A 14,639-nucleotide genomic window follows, 5' to 3' on the forward strand; every position below is an offset into this window, starting at 1 on the left:
GGCTCCGAGGGACTTCAGGGTCGTCTCCTTCTCGTGAGACATTTTTTTGGGCATCGTAATCACTATGCGGTAGCCGCGGATCGCCGCCGCCATTGAGAGGCCAATACCAGTGTTGCCGCTCGTGGCCTCCACAATCACCGAGCCTGGCTTGAGAGTCCCATTCTTCTCGGCATCGGCGACCATCTGCTTGCCAATGCGATCCTTTACGCTGCCGCCGGGGTTGAGGAACTCACACTTGGCCACAACCTCGCACTGAATGCCGTGTCTCTGCGGGACACGATTCAGCCGAATGCATGGAGTGTTTCCGACCGCCTCAAGGGCGTCGGAGAGAATGTGATCGTGGGGATTAGCGGAAGTCATTTATGATTCACGAGAGGCAAGAGAATAAGCGGAGCGGCAAGAAACGATAAGTCTTTGTTTCAAGCAAAAGAGAGATGACAGAAAGGCGGTTGCTGTTGTGGTGGAGGGGGGGAACAAGATGTGGCAGACACACAAACAATGGGGAAAAGGGACACACGACGGAAGGCAAAGGGGAGGGTGCAGGGCGAAACAGAGAGAGAGAGAAAGAGCAAAGCTGATGAGGATGAGAACGGCACGCACAACGATGCAGTGACGCGGGTTGGAGGAGAGGGGTAACACCTGCCCCGCTGGCCAGCTCGTATAGTGCGGGCGGGGAAGGACCGACTGGAAAGCAGAGAGCGATGGAGCCACTCGATGACGGGCAGTTTCCCAGAGTGAGTGCATGGTGTCCGTGGCTGAAGAAAAGAAGAAGGGAAGAAGCCTCACAAAACGTGTCGGTGTGTACGCACAGAGACGCAAAGGCGCTGGGCACCCAAGAGAGACAGCGGTGATGCGCTTCACTTCGCTTTGACTATTTTTCTTCGCTTTTGAAGACATTTTCCAGCGCTAGTCGGCGTCAACGATGGCTGCCCTACGCACACACACACACACACACACACGCTCAACCATCATAGAGAAAACTGCCGCCCACATGCGAGATCAACGAACAAGTATCACTATCTAACATACATGCGCACACGCACGGAGAGAGAGATACACATATATGTGCCCACGCAGTCACTCGTAATCCCTCTCCTCCCTCTTCACAGTCGCTGAGCTTCTCACTTGATAGGCCGAGCGAGGTTGACAGCGAGGAAGACGTGAGGTGGGATGTAAGGGGGTATATGTTGTCAAGCGAGAGTATACAGCGATACGGCGGAAGAACAAACTAAACAATAAACGAGAAAAAGGCATGCGGTGCAGCGGAGTACAGCAATAGCGGTGGCAGAGCGAGGCGAGCGAATAGAGAGCGAGAGAGGCGCCCGGTATGCATCTGCGTGCTGGTGTGGCGGCGGTGCCGAAGCTGCTCACCTTTTCCATTACGGTAAAAACGAGAGAAACGAAAAGACGTAAAAGGGCAAAAGAAAAAAAAAAACGGAGGAGACGTGCTGACGACTGGTGGGGGGAGGGGTGGAGGGGTGGAGGGGAGGAGGGGAGGGGGGATGCAAAGTGGGAAGGAGAGCGAGAGGGAGAAAGGTGTCCTCCTCGCCTGCGCACTTGTGCGTGACAGAGAGAGAGAGAGAGAAATGAATGAAGGATAAGCGAAAGTGCCGCAGAAGGACGGTGAAAAGTAACGGAAACGAAAGCCCACGCCAGAAGTCAAGTAGAGAGAGGTCGGACGAGGAGGGGGGAGCAGCACACATACACGCACACACACACACACACACACACACACACACACACACACACACACACACTGGCGCGCGGGGGAGGGAGAAGGAGCAGTCGCCTTCTTGTCGATGATGCTGCTCTTGCTCTCGCCCTTTTCGCTCGCGGTATCAACTCACCCCGTTCACCTTTGTCTCCCTCCTTCTTCCCTCTGCCTCCTGTCGTTACTCGTGCCCCTTTATGCTTCTCGCTCGCCTCCCTGTCTTGTGTGGCGGCATGTCGTCCACAACACAACCATCAAAAGAGAACAGGGAAAATTGCGTGGCCAGCGCGTGCTGCTGCTGCTGCTGCTCCTCCTTCTCCCTGTGTGCGCTTGCCGTGGTCCATTTCTGCGTGCATCCCAGCCAGTCCCACTTCATATCTGCCTGTGTACGTCCACCCCCTACAGAAAGAGCCCTTGAGAATAATACATGCGTTACGCGGCTTCTATGTACATAAGCCCTCCTGCTCGGGCAGGTGCGGACACGAAGACGCGTCTTGATCACTACCACCACCGCGACGAGCCGTCGAGCGACACACATTTCGGTGCACACCCGCTGGGTAGCCCTCTAAGATGGCTTGGATCGTTGCTGCTGCTGGTAGCGATTGAACTCCACAGCGCGGTCCAGTAGCTCCTTGTAGCTTTGCGACTTCGCCTCGTGCGTGGTGAAGTCGTTCTGCTGCGCGGCCAGGAGAGCTCGATAGCGCTCCTTGCTATTCACGTGCTGCGTCCCGGAGGAGCTGCGACACAGTTGCTGCACCGCCGCCTGCCGCGCCTCCTCTGCATGGGGAAGTGTAAACTTCACAACGTGAATACCGCATCCATTGGGCGCGGATACGCCACTCGCATTGTGTCCTGGCGGCGACGCTCGCGGGGAGGGCGGGATGCCGGCTTTCCGGAACGCTGTGTCATCCTCCTTCGTTGCCGCCGGTACGGCAGCCGCGGCGCCGGCTGGTGCCGTTGTGGTGCGCACTAGTGGAGCCACGAGCGCCCCCGACGGGGTCTTCGATGTGTCGAACAAATTTGGCGACGCGGTCGCTGGCGCCCGTGCGACTCGAGTTGCTTGCATGAGACGATTGTGCTCCTCCATGGCGCGGCGGCTGGCGTCCTGCAGAAGTTGCTGCTCCTGCAGCATGGCACGCAGAGAAGCCCGAGCAGATGTGGTGTCCGCTGAAGAGGTCGGCGACCAACACGGAGAGCGGGGAGGCGATACGGAGAAAGCACTGACAGCGCCGGTTTGGTGCTTGCCGATCTCATCTGTGGTTACCGTCTTGGAGGACACTGGCAGGTTGTCCGGCTGCGTCGTGTACGATAGACGCGACTGGTTATGCAGCTGCGAGGCGCGACGTGCGTTGTCCTTGCTCTGTTCCGACCACAGCTTCGGCAGCGCCCCTCCACTAACCTTGCTACTGGAACCCTCCAGCGGCTGAGTCAGTGGCATGGCGGCACGAGGCTGGGTGTGCACAAGAATGCTGCGCTGTCGGTTCGCCTCCTCCTCTGCTGCCGTCCCAAGCAGCGGCTCGTGCACCAGCGACGGTGGTGCGCGGTCGTCGGCGAGGAGGGATACGCTGCCAGGGCGTGAGTGACGGCGGTGGGAGGTGCCATTATTGCCGTTGTTGCTGTTGCCGGTGGGTTGACTCGCCTCTGCTTCCCCACAGCCATTCGTAGCGTCCCCCGTTGCAGCTACACATGTGCTTCCGGTTGGTACCACTCCAGACAACGATGTCCCAAGTGCTACCTCGGCATCGCCATGGTCGAGCAACCGAGTCCCGTCCTTGTTGAGAATGCTGAAGATGGGCGTCTTGCCAGGCACGGCAAGTTTCTTAGATGATATGAGCGAGGGAAGGGAACTGCTATCCCCCACAGCCGGATCGCGGACGCCAAAGCCACCGCTGTTGAGAGACACACTCGGCGGCGGAGGAGTCAGGCGCACGACGCCGCGACGCTGCGGCTGTGGTGGTTCCGGAGGAGAGGGAGACGATACGGCGGTGGAGAGCGTACTCGCCACTGAGCCACTAGAGATGGCGGCATCAGCGCTGAATTCGCGCACAGGTGTCTTCTCCGCTGGGGTTGCAGTACCACGGCGAGGCTGTGAAGACGGCCGAGTAGTTGAGCCAGTCGCACCAGTCTTGAATGGCACGGTAGGATGCAGAATGCCGTTCAGCGACAGCTTTGACGCCTGAGCCTGCATCTGGGCTTCGCGCTGCCGCCTATTGTCGAGGATGGCGCTGCGGCCAACAAACGACTGCAGAATTTCCCTCCGTGTCATTTGAACCTCGGCTACTGCTATGTCATGCGCGAGCTGATGTGACACGTGGCAGATCCCTGCGGTAGCCTCGCCTGTGAGAGCAACCGCGGCGTCGTCCGATGTGAGGGTATCAACAGGGCCCACCGGAGATGGCGGACGCGACTGCGTCAGCTGTTGTGCGGGGATGGTGTTCGCCGGCTCCGTCTGCATCATCGCAGCTGGTGCAACCCGGGTTCCACTCGCATCGCTGGCAGTCGCGTTCGGCGCTGGGCGTGCCGTGGAGCCGAGCGAGTTCACGCTGTCACTAAGCTCAGGGGCACCTGGCTGCAGAGTTGAGGATGAGAAAAAGAGATTCTTCAGAGGAGACTCGTGGTGCTGCCGAGTTGGAGATCGCTGCTGCGCTGGAGACCGAGCGCGCGGTGGGGGTCGCTGATGCTCAGGTAGAGGAGGTGGGGTAGTAGCGGGGGTGGTCTGCATCCCCATCAGAAGCGTAGTGGTGGCTGCGCCTCCTCCAGTGTTCAAGGCAGGAGGACCGATCGGCGCAGTCGCCGACGACAACTTACCCGCTCGCTGGATCACCGGCACGGTGTCGTCGTCAGTAGTCGCGGCAACGGCAACCGTTGGTGGTAGCTCGAGAATAAACCGAGCATCCGCAACATTATGCTCTGCCAGCACACACTGAATTGCCGCCATGAGCCCAGAGACGTCGTCTGGTTGCCTGGCTGCAGACGACGTCGCGGAGCCGGCCGCGCCAGACATTTGGGACGGCGGGGTTGACATTCGCAAAGACGTCGGCCTGCTGTCCTGAACTTTTCGGTCGCTGGTGTTAGAGGTGTCGGTGTAGGTGCAGGTAAGATCAAGTTCGAACGTTCGCCCTCTCACTCTCTCCCTTGGGCAGTTTGTCTGTATGGTCAACTATGTGTTACTCGAAGGCACATATACTCTCAGCCATGCATGCACGCACACGTGTGCCCACCAAGGGGGAGAAGAGAGACGAGATACAGAGAGAAAGAAGATGCTGCGCACCTGCCGGTGTGCGGTTGCGCGAGGAGATGAGATCCACGACTGTGTCAGCTTACCGGGATGGTGATCGGGGGCGGAGGAGCAGCGCTTATGAAATGGGAGAAAGTGGGGAAGACGTAGAGAAGTGCAGAGGACCCGTGAGGCTCAAACGCAGACATCTATCCGCACGTACAACCCACAAGTGCCTAAATAGAGAGAGAGGTCGCTTGGGGTTGTACGTCACGGTGGAGGACCAAACGCATCGGCTCCCGTACATGACCATGGAGCGCCATCAGTGAGGAAAGGAGAGAGAGAATAGGCGTGTGTGCAGCACCCGATGTGCCCTTCACCACTGGACTCCATCCAGCCTCACCCCCCCCCCCTCTTCCCCATAAACGCGCATGCACACACAAAATGTCTGTTGATAGAAAGAGAGAGAGAGAGATGAACGCCCCCGGGGAAGACAAAGAGAGAAAGTGGCTTGCTCGCGGATGGGCAGGCCCCTCTCCCCCTCCCCATGCCTCAGCATGTGTGTGTGTGTGGGTGTGTAAGTGAGCGTTCGACGAGTTTCTCCCGTCGCGTTCGTTCCTTCTACAGACATGGTGGCTGCAACACACACACGCACACACACGCACAGACGTAAGCGTGCGCAGAGGCAGAGGAAGCAAAACAGAAGGAAAACACACGCACGAGAGAAGGAAAGCGCAGCGCTACTTCTTGGGCGGGGCGGCGTCCGCCTTCTTCTCTTCCGGCTTGGCGTCGAAGTCGCGGCAGTACGGGCCTGGGGGTTCTTTGAACAGGAGCGATGTGCGCCCACCTGCCGGCTCGGCGCACCTTCGATCCGGACGTTGCGGGCCGATCTTGAAAGGCTTTCCGCCACGGAGGTCTTCCACGAGTGTCTTGATGCTGTCCCACGTTAAGTCCTCCACGTAGTCGTACGAGAAGTTCGGTGGGTTGCTGTAGTCACTCACCACCAGCATGGGTGCATTCACACATGCGCCGAGGCACTCCATCTCACCAACTGTAATAAGGCCGTCACTCGTTGTGCCGTGCATGCGCACGTTCAGGTAGTGCATAGTGCGTTCTATCAGCTCGTCGGCGCCACACAGCATGCACGGGGTGGTGCGGCAGAACTGAATGTGGTACTTGCCGACTGGGTGTCGGTTGAACATGGAGTAGAAGGTGACAGTCTCGAAGACGTGCATCGGTGGCACCTCACAAATTTTCGCAATTTTGTACATGGCCGTCACCGGGATGTACCCGCCCTGCTGCTGCTGGGCAAGGTGAAGTAGCGGAATTGTGGCCGACATTCGCCTGCCGCGTGGAAATTTCGGCAAGATCTCGTGATGAATCTTCTCGTAGCTGGCTGTGGTGAAGTCCCACGGAATGCGAGTGTTGTCGTAGTCCGTGTTGTGGTGGCGCACCTCACCGTGGATGGCGCATGTATTCGTGAGGAGCGCCGCGCTGGTGAGCGAGTTGGCGGCCGTCGGCGCCACCGCCCCCGCGGAGCCAGAGGCAGCAGTGGCGCGGCGCATCGCCATCAAGGCCAGTCGGGTAAGACACAGCATGGGACTCTGACAGCGGTATCCAGCCAAAGAAAGAGAAAGAAACGATGAGGCGAGAAGCAAGCAAGCGCGAGCTACGGGAGCACAGGAAGGGCGGCCAGTACGAGTACTGAACAACGACTGCGGACCACAAAGGGTAAGAAGAGAAGCACAACGCCGAAGCAGCGAAAAGGGGGTGTCAGCAGGAAAGGGGAAGGGGAGGGAGCGACATCGCTCGCACGCACACAAACGCCGAGAGAGAGAGAGAGAAGAGCCAAAGAGGAAAAAGAGGCGGTAGTACAGTGCTCGTAGCAAATGTGGTGACGACTGTGGCCGTCAGAGAGGGAGAGAAAGGCGCTGAATTGAGAATGCCGGACGTGACGGAGAAAGTGGGCGGTGGACGGGGTGGGTGGGTGGGTGGGTATGTGCGAAGACGGTAAAACCAAACAGGAATGGGAATGCCCCTGCCAGGAAGGCCGCCGTTACCCCCCCCCCCAAGTGGTGAGAAGGGAAGAAGTACAGACAGCACGAGTAACACGACGAGCCGTTCTTCCGTCTTTTTTTTTTTCGCTCGTTTCCACGGCCCCACTTCACACGCTTTTTTGCTAGAGAAAATGGGCTGAGGGAAGTCAGACGGAGGTAGGCGTGCGGAGAGGACGGACAAATCGCGTTGGCCAGCTGCAAAAAGGGCACACTCTGCTCGCGTAGGCTTCTCTAAGGAACCGGTGAAGGAATGGGAAGGGTATGGCGAGCGTGCGTGTGTGGGCGTAAGGTCGAAAAGAGCGGTTGCTCGAATCAGATAGGAGGCCACCTTTGCTTACGTCAGTGTTGCGGCGAAAGCGTGTCGGTGTGGGCAATCGGTGTCTACTGCTGCTTTGCGGGTGCCCTCCGGAGAGGGTGGCAAATCAGCGAGGAGGAGGAGATGGGGGCAGAGTGCGAAAACGAGAAAGGGCAGAGATAAGCACATGTGTGCAAGCCTACGCGTGCCTACGCAGCGCACGTCAGCCAGACGCGAAGAAGGGGACTGGAACACCGTCTTTGCTTTTCCTCTCCACCCCGTGAGACATGTGGTGGGGGAGAGGAAGGGAGAGAGAGGGGGGCTCTGTGCACAGAGCTCCGAGAGGAGAGTGAGAAACATGGAGAGATCTTTGAAATGCGGGGCAGATTTCAAAGGACCGAGAACCCCTTCCTACTCAGCCGTCCATCTCCTCCCTCGATAGTTTAGCCAAGACGGGCTCGTAAACGGAAGACATCGTCTGTAACTTGCGAAAAGGGGGAGGGGGGAACCACGCCAGATCGAGAGACAACGCGTTTCCTCCTCTTCTCTCTCCGTCGTTACGTGTAGATGCGCGAACGCAACTCGGCTCACGTCTGCGCAGACCTTCTCCCCTCTCTTGATGTGCTTATGCCTTTTCGTTTCCTCGCTGCACATCACAATTCTGTTTCTTTTTTACGCCTAACCCGCAGCCGCACCCGCACACGCAAAGACGTGAAAGAGGAGCGAGGCATCCTCACTACCAGCGCCAACGGGCTCGCCTCTCTCTCCTTCGCATGCCTGGTCTTCGCACCGAATACCGCGTAAGCATGTGCACGTGGGCACGGGCCTGAGTGCCGGTGTCTCTCCTGCACCCTGCGTGTCCGTCCGGGTACGTGCCTCCTCACCACCACCACCCTGCCCCATCGATGAAACGAGATGCATGCAGTGGGAAGCATGCTGAAGTAACAGCTGTTGGCAATGCAGCTTCTATCTTCCGTGCGCGCGGGAGAGAGAACGGGTGACGCGCCAGCCACTAGGTTTATGTTGGTCAGTGGGTGTCCCTCTGCGCTTGCCGACGTAGGGTCTCGAGGTGCGAATGGGCCCCCCACTCAGACTCATGCGCACACAACTCTAAGCACACACACACACACACACACACACACACAGGAGAAATGGAGAGAGAGACACATCAGCACCAAACGAAAACCTCAGCGTGGGCAGCAGGAGCAAAAAAAAGGTAGAGAAAAAAACTGAAAAGAGAGAAGGAAAAGGCTACCACCGGCGTTTAAAAGGGGGGACCCGCCACGACGCGCCTCACGCGCAGCCGCGCACAACTCTAACGACGAACAAGGAGAGGGAGAGAGCAAAAAGGGGAAAGGGAAAGAGGAGAAAACGAAAGAAAGGGAAAGAGGGAGGCGTGGGCAACAGCGGAGCGGAGGGATTGGGAGGAGAGACGAAGTTAGTCTACGTCGGTGCAGCTGTACGCGTACGATATGGTGTGTGCGTGTGTGTGTGTGCCGTACGCGAAGGGCAAAATGAAATAAAGAGGCGCACCGCGCACTTCACGCGGCCACAGACATGAAAAAAACAACCACAACATCATCACCACTCTTCGCCACACACACACGCACACATCAAGAGATGACTGCGCTGGCTCGTGCACTTCCGGCTCTGACTCTGCCACCTCCGCTGCTGCGGCAGAAGCCGATCTCGCTCTCCCTCTCTGGATACACGTACAGTCAGCCATCGCGAAGATGCACAGAGAAAGATGTACTCAGCGACTCGGACAACGAAAGAGACAAAGAACGCGAGAGGAAACACCAGCAAGGAGAAAAATAAAAGAGGCACCATCTATGTAGAAAGTGTTGGAAGCAGTCCTGATGAAGGCTGGCTAACGCTCAAGGAGAGGCGAAGTGCGGAGGGGGAGAGGGAGCGACAGCGAAGGTGAGGGACAGAGAAGGGGGCGAAGAGGGGGAGGCGAGAGAGATGAGGGGATGGAGAAGAGGGGGCGCAAGACATGCCGCAAGGAAGGAAAAGGAAAAAAACGTGTGCTGTCCGCCTCCCCAGGTTGTGTATTGATCTGTGAAGCAGGCGTGTGTAGCGGAAAGTAAACACACACACGCACGCACGCAAAAGCAAAACGTGTCTCGCTTAGACTTCGCCTTTTGTACGCACACCGCAGAGCCCTGCCCCTCCTCCTCCTCCTCCCCTCCCCTCAGCCCCTCTCGCCACGACAGACCATACACAGACGGGCAGCGCCTATTTGTGTTGCACAGAGCAACTACACAGACAACCACGCTTGTTCGCCTGCTCACTTGGTCGTCCAGCTCTACCCCCACCACCACCACAACCCCTCACAAAGCTGTCACCCATCCCACTGCCGCCACGACAACGATAACGCCAAAATGGAAATAAGGGAAAAGCGCACACACCTCTGCGGCCTTCTTATCGGATCAGCTCTCCCTAGTCCATGCCAGCGCACCAGTGCATGCACAGCGACACTCAAGAGAAGCACATGAGCACGCCAATGCGTTCTTCTACTTTTGGTCAGCGACTCCATCTCACAGAGAGGGCGGGGCGAAGGGGTTACGCTGCACGCTTGGCGCTCTTCTTCTTGGACTTTTTCTCGAGTGCTTTGTGCAGATTTGGCACCACACCGCCGCGCGAGATGGTCGCCCTCACTACCTGATTCAGCTCCTCATCGCCGCGAATGGCAAGCAACAGGTGGCGCGGCTTGATGCGTTCTGTCTTCTGCGCCTTCGCCGCCGCACCGGAGAGCTCGATCACCTCTGTCGTCAGGTACTCCAGCAGAGCGGCGCAGTATATGGCGGCAGATGCACCGCAGCGCTGCTTGCGGTAGAGACCCTCCTTCAGACGAGAGTGGATGCGACCGACAGGGAAGTTCAACTCGGCGCGCGCGGCGCGCGACATGCGATCGCGACGGCCAGCCTTGCCGCCAGTCTTGCCACCGCGCTTGCCCTTACCCTTACCCTTACCCTTGCCCTTGCCCTTGCCTCCAAGCTTGCCGCCCGAGACGACACTGGTCTGATCGGCCGTCGCAGAGCCAGGCCCCATCATTGGGGGCTGCGGCGGGATTGGCGGGACGCCAGAGGGTTCCTCTTCCGTATAGGACATTGTATGGGGAGCTCGAGAGAGAAAAGCGAGAAAGATAAGTGCCGCTCTAGCAGCTCGGCTGTACTGCTTTCCGCAGCGGATGGGCACGTGTGCAAAGCCGTCCAGCAGCACGTAGAGTGCACAGCAGGAGAGAGCGAAGACCGAAAAAGATAAAAAGATAAAAAGGGGGAGGGGGAAAACAGAGAGAGCGGGTGTAGGATCGCTGTGGTTGTAAATCTGGTGTGACGGCGAAGTGGTGGGGAGGTGCGTGGGTAGGTGTGTATCTATGGGTGGGTAGGGGGAGAAAGAAACAGAGACGAGCAGTGCGCGAGAGATGGACTGCGTGGTAAGAAGGCGATCAGAAAAGGAAACAGATAGAGGGCGGCAGCACACAAGGTTGATGTCGTGTGGGTATGGGGATGTTGGGCGGGGGAGGGGGAGGAGATGAGTGGCAAAGGTGTGGAAAGAGAGAGAGGGAGAGCGGAGAATGCGAATACGTACAAGATGAACCGCCAGTGGGGGGTGGGGGGAGAGGGGGGGGGGTCGCTGTCATTGTCGAACCCCCACCCCCCACCCCACTCCCAAGAAGGAAATCGATGCACGCGTGTGTGCTTTGGCTGACGTGTCAATCCATGGCGAGGAGTAGCGGGGTAGCTGGGGTGTCCGGTGCTCGTAGGAGTGCATGCTCGGTGCACGTGTATGGGTGTCTCCGATCTTGTTGCTGCCGCTCTTCTCTTTCCCTATTTAGCCTCGCACTACTGCGCAACGACACCTTGCGTCACCGCCTGCAGTGGCAGGTGAGGAGTGGGGACATGGGCGTGAGAGAGCAACAGAATGCCCGAGAGAAGAAGAGCGCCAGAGAAAACGTGAATGAAACTAGAAGAGCAGCCATTGCCAACTCCCTCCTGCGCCTGCGCTTCACATACGTCGGCAGCGGGTCTTGTGCCGCTCGTGGCAGCTCCCGCACCAAACCTCCACTGAAGGTCCTCGCCCGCGGCACTTCTCATTAGCGCTGCGATCGCGAACGCATCCGCTTGCACTGGCGGCCAGCACATTGTGCTCATCGTCCAAGCCAAATACTAGGCAGGCTGAGGCACCAGCAAGCAGAGCGCAAGGGTAGTGGAACTGCTGGCCACAGCTGCCCTCGCACGTGCGCAGACCGGCTCCAAAAGTCAAAGAGCGAGAGTTGGAGGCCACCAGCGATGTATCACCTTCGCACAGCGCACAATGCGGGGTCATCAGCGGGCCTTCTGTGCTGCCTCCACCAGGGGTCTTTACATACTGCGGTGGTTTACCCTCTGCACCCATCTCCCGTCTCTGCATGTGCCACAAAGTTGCAGCCAGCAGCTGCCATCGAGCCACGCGGCCCGATGTGTGCGACGCGAGAACCTCCAAAGGATCCTCCAGCGGCACCGTCATGTGCAGCGACGCGGTCGTGCCGGGTACGAGATTTACCCCGGCAGCCGCGGCGCCGGAGAGGTCCTCGCGAGATGTATCGGTGAAGAAGTCGAGAAGTCCCGCCCATGCTAGGCAATTGTGATGCGCCACGCCCGCGGTGTGGTGCGCTGTCACCACGTCGCGACCACAGCAGCGGTGTTCCCCTTGTGCCGCGTCGAGTTCGGTTGTCGCGTACTCTTCTCCGCTCGGCGGCACCCGTGTTCGAGCGCTGTTGTTGCTGCGGCCCTGCACCGCGCAGCACACACCCCACAGCGGCCCCAGCAAACGCGAGAGGCTCTCCTCCGTCTGCGCGGCCAACTCAGCTGGATCACAGTGCGCCGTTGGGGATCGCAGCAGCCGCTGCAGACGCTGTCGCACCGCCGTGCGCTGCACAACGTCAAGGCTGCAGAGGGCGCAACAGCCGGAGCGGTGCAAGAATGACCCGACAGTGTCAGTGGAAGCGCCAAACCGCGATGGGGCGGTTGATGACGTCGCCTCCATCTGTATCTCACCTGGCCTGGCAGCTACCCTCGCTTGCCGTGCAAGAAGCCGTGCTGCAGGAGGGGTGAGTGTGCAGTGTATCACCCCCTGGCCGCGTCTCCACAGGTTCCATGTAGAGGTGCTCTTCAAATCAGAAATATCTTCAGCAGGGAGGGCTCGCCAAGATGCCTGGCCACTGCACTCTACGGCACTTCCTACGACGGTGGCGCTCGCCACCTCGACCACAGTACTTGCGATGGGAGGTAGCGAGCTCAGCCGTGGCGTTGAATCGAGCTGACCTGAGAACTCAGCGAGGTGAGTGCGTAGCAGCTGAAGGGGTGTGGAGAATGGCGCAGGCGAGGATGACAGTGCTGAGGGCGACGGGGATGTCGGTGGTTGATTATGCCTTCGTCCAAGCACGCCGCCACCCTCGGCACAATGCGCGCCGGCAGACGGCAAAGATGTGGTGACCTGAGCAATAGTCGAGGGGTGCGGCGCTTCGCCCAAGAGAGCACCATCCTCTCCCACCATCGGCGGTGATGTCGAAGGTGACTCACCGTGCAGTCGCTGCGTCTCGTCGACGGCATCACACAGAAGCTCCGGTAGATTTGCCTGCTTAGCAGGGTTTGTGGTGGCGTCCTCGGTAGCAGCGCCCACGTTCGAGCCGCTGTGTGATGCCTGAGGCGCGTGCAATGTAAAGAAGGGCCGCTGTTCTGGTGGTGGGGACCGTGACCCCCGTGGCGACCGCGGCGTGTGGTGGTCTTCTTGCGTTTCCTCAAGAGCATAATCCCCGGCGGCGCCTCGCTGTCGCTTCAGAGACGAAGCATGGCCACTGTTAGAAAACCACTTTTCTGCGTTCTGCACGGATGACCTCCGCTGATGGCCGCTGGCACGCAGCCCTACCTCACGCGCCAATATACAGAAAAGGGAGAGCTGAGGCAGCGGCACACAGTGGCGCGGGTTCGGCACCGCGTGATTACACAGAGGACACCGCGGACGTGCTGCAATACAGCGGAGAGCGCAGGCTCGGCACAGGATGTGGCCGCAGGGGAAGCATACCGGCTCCTTGAAAACGTCCAGGCACACGGGGCACACGCAGTTGGCATGCGTGGCCTGCAACAACGGTGTGGCGTCGGTCATGGGAACACATGTCCCTACGCGAGCGCTCCAGTGAAAGGAATAGACGCAACACAAGCCGATGCAAGGAGGGGGGAGGAGGGCGGCCGCGCAAGGGTGTATATCTATGTATGCGTAGCTGAATCTATGAAATCTCTGCCCTAATAACGAGGTAATCGAAAGCGTAGGAGCGAGAAACCGCGTGATTGCTGAGGCGGGGGTGGGACTGGAAGAAGTGGGGGGAGTGGGTGTCAACGGTGACACGGCGCTCGCTCCTGTGGTGGCACTGCCCGGGCCCTGTGTGTGCTTGAGTGTGTCTCCCTCGGTTGCCTCGCTTTGCCTCTATCGTTTCTGTGAAAAAAAAAGGCAACGCTGTGGTGCACGCGCAGAAGCGGCAAGCACGAACACGCACGCGTGAGAGAGAAGAGTGGAAAAGGGGAATTAGCACGAGATGATGGACTTTAGGTAGAAAGGAGCAAACAAAACGCGCCCAACAACTGCGTCCCCTCGTACTGCGGTCAGAGATGTACGGAGGTGGTTGCGCCCTCCTTGACTGACTGTGCACTGGTTGGAGTCCAGCACACCGCTGCGGATGCGCATACGCCCTCGCGGGAAATGGGGCAAAGACTTTATACGGGGGACGCTTGCAGGAAGTTCGGCGGCGAATACTCCAGCGACAACACCGCCGCGGCGGCTGCGCAGACCCACCGCAAACTTACCGTCGACCTTAGCTGCGAAGGCGGAAATAGCGGAATCAGGGTCGTCGACCACGGCCCAGCTGTTGCAGCACCTACAGCTCACATCCTTTGTGGGGCGCATCACGGAGCGGGTCAAGGCGTGGGCGTCTTCCCTGGCGGAATGGGGGCAGCCGACTTTTGACCCTGCGCTGCGGGAGTGGGGGCAGCAGCTTTCGATGTCCCTGCGCAGGGAGTCCTTCGCTGACTGCACCGCCGTTCAGCACGCTATGCAGCAGCGGTATGAGGACCAGTTTGGCCACAACCGTGAAGACGTCGCCTTCCTCACCCTTTACGCGCGTGTGCTGGTGAACAACGCGATGTTCTGCCTCACCAGCTTCGAGACGTACCGCACCACGCAGCTGCTGTGCGAGGCGGTGCACGTGTCCAAGGAGGCATATTTGCTCCAACGTCGCCTGGCGCACGACAAGGCTCGTGGCGAGACCGGGACATCCACAGCGGCTGCGACGGCAGATTGTCCCCAGGAACAGTGTGCCGT

At 59.1% G+C, this 14,639-nt stretch overlaps 5 protein-coding genes across 5 annotated transcripts; all 5 read right to left on the minus strand.

The window, feature by feature from the left end:
* CYSB (cystathionine beta-synthase) lies at positions 1–360 on the minus strand (the record flags this gene model as incomplete). Its single annotated transcript, XM_001563741.1, has 1 exon — positions 1–360. A coding segment is annotated over one exon (360 nt), but the record flags the coding sequence as incomplete, so codon positions are not given.
* A 1,916-nt stretch (positions 361–2,276) lies between these two features.
* Positions 2,277–4,736, minus strand: LBRM_17_0240 (conserved hypothetical protein; the record flags this gene model as incomplete). Its single annotated transcript, XM_001563742.2, has 1 exon — positions 2,277–4,736. One exon carries the CDS (start codon positions 4,734–4,736, stop codon positions 2,277–2,279), a length of 2,460 nt encoding a protein of 819 aa, XP_001563792.2.
* A 932-nt stretch (positions 4,737–5,668) lies between these two features.
* On the minus strand, positions 5,669–6,493 carry LBRM_17_0250 (putative NADH-ubiquinone oxidoreductase,mitochondrial; the record flags this gene model as incomplete). The annotated part of the gene is made up of 1 exon (XM_001563743.1): positions 5,669–6,493. One exon carries the CDS (start codon positions 6,491–6,493, stop codon positions 5,669–5,671), a length of 825 nt encoding a protein of 274 aa, XP_001563793.1.
* A 3,352-nt stretch (positions 6,494–9,845) lies between these two features.
* LBRM_17_0260 (putative histone H2A) lies at positions 9,846–10,394 on the minus strand (the record flags this gene model as incomplete). Its single annotated transcript, XM_001563744.1, has 1 exon — positions 9,846–10,394. The coding sequence occupies one exon, from the start codon at positions 10,392–10,394 to the stop codon at positions 9,846–9,848; it is 549 nt and encodes a 182-aa protein (XP_001563794.1).
* An 897-nt stretch (positions 10,395–11,291) lies between these two features.
* LBRM_17_0270 (conserved hypothetical protein) lies at positions 11,292–13,430 on the minus strand (the record flags this gene model as incomplete). The annotated part of the gene is made up of 1 exon (XM_001563745.1): positions 11,292–13,430. The coding sequence occupies one exon, from the start codon at positions 13,428–13,430 to the stop codon at positions 11,292–11,294; it is 2,139 nt and encodes a 712-aa protein (XP_001563795.1).
* Between the last annotated feature and the right edge of the window lie 1,209 nt (positions 13,431–14,639).

This window comes from Leishmania braziliensis, chromosome 17 (genome assembly GCF_000002845.2).
Source record: "Leishmania braziliensis MHOM/BR/75/M2904 complete genome, chromosome 17".
NCBI lineage: Eukaryota > Euglenozoa > Kinetoplastea > Trypanosomatida > Trypanosomatidae > Leishmania > Leishmania braziliensis.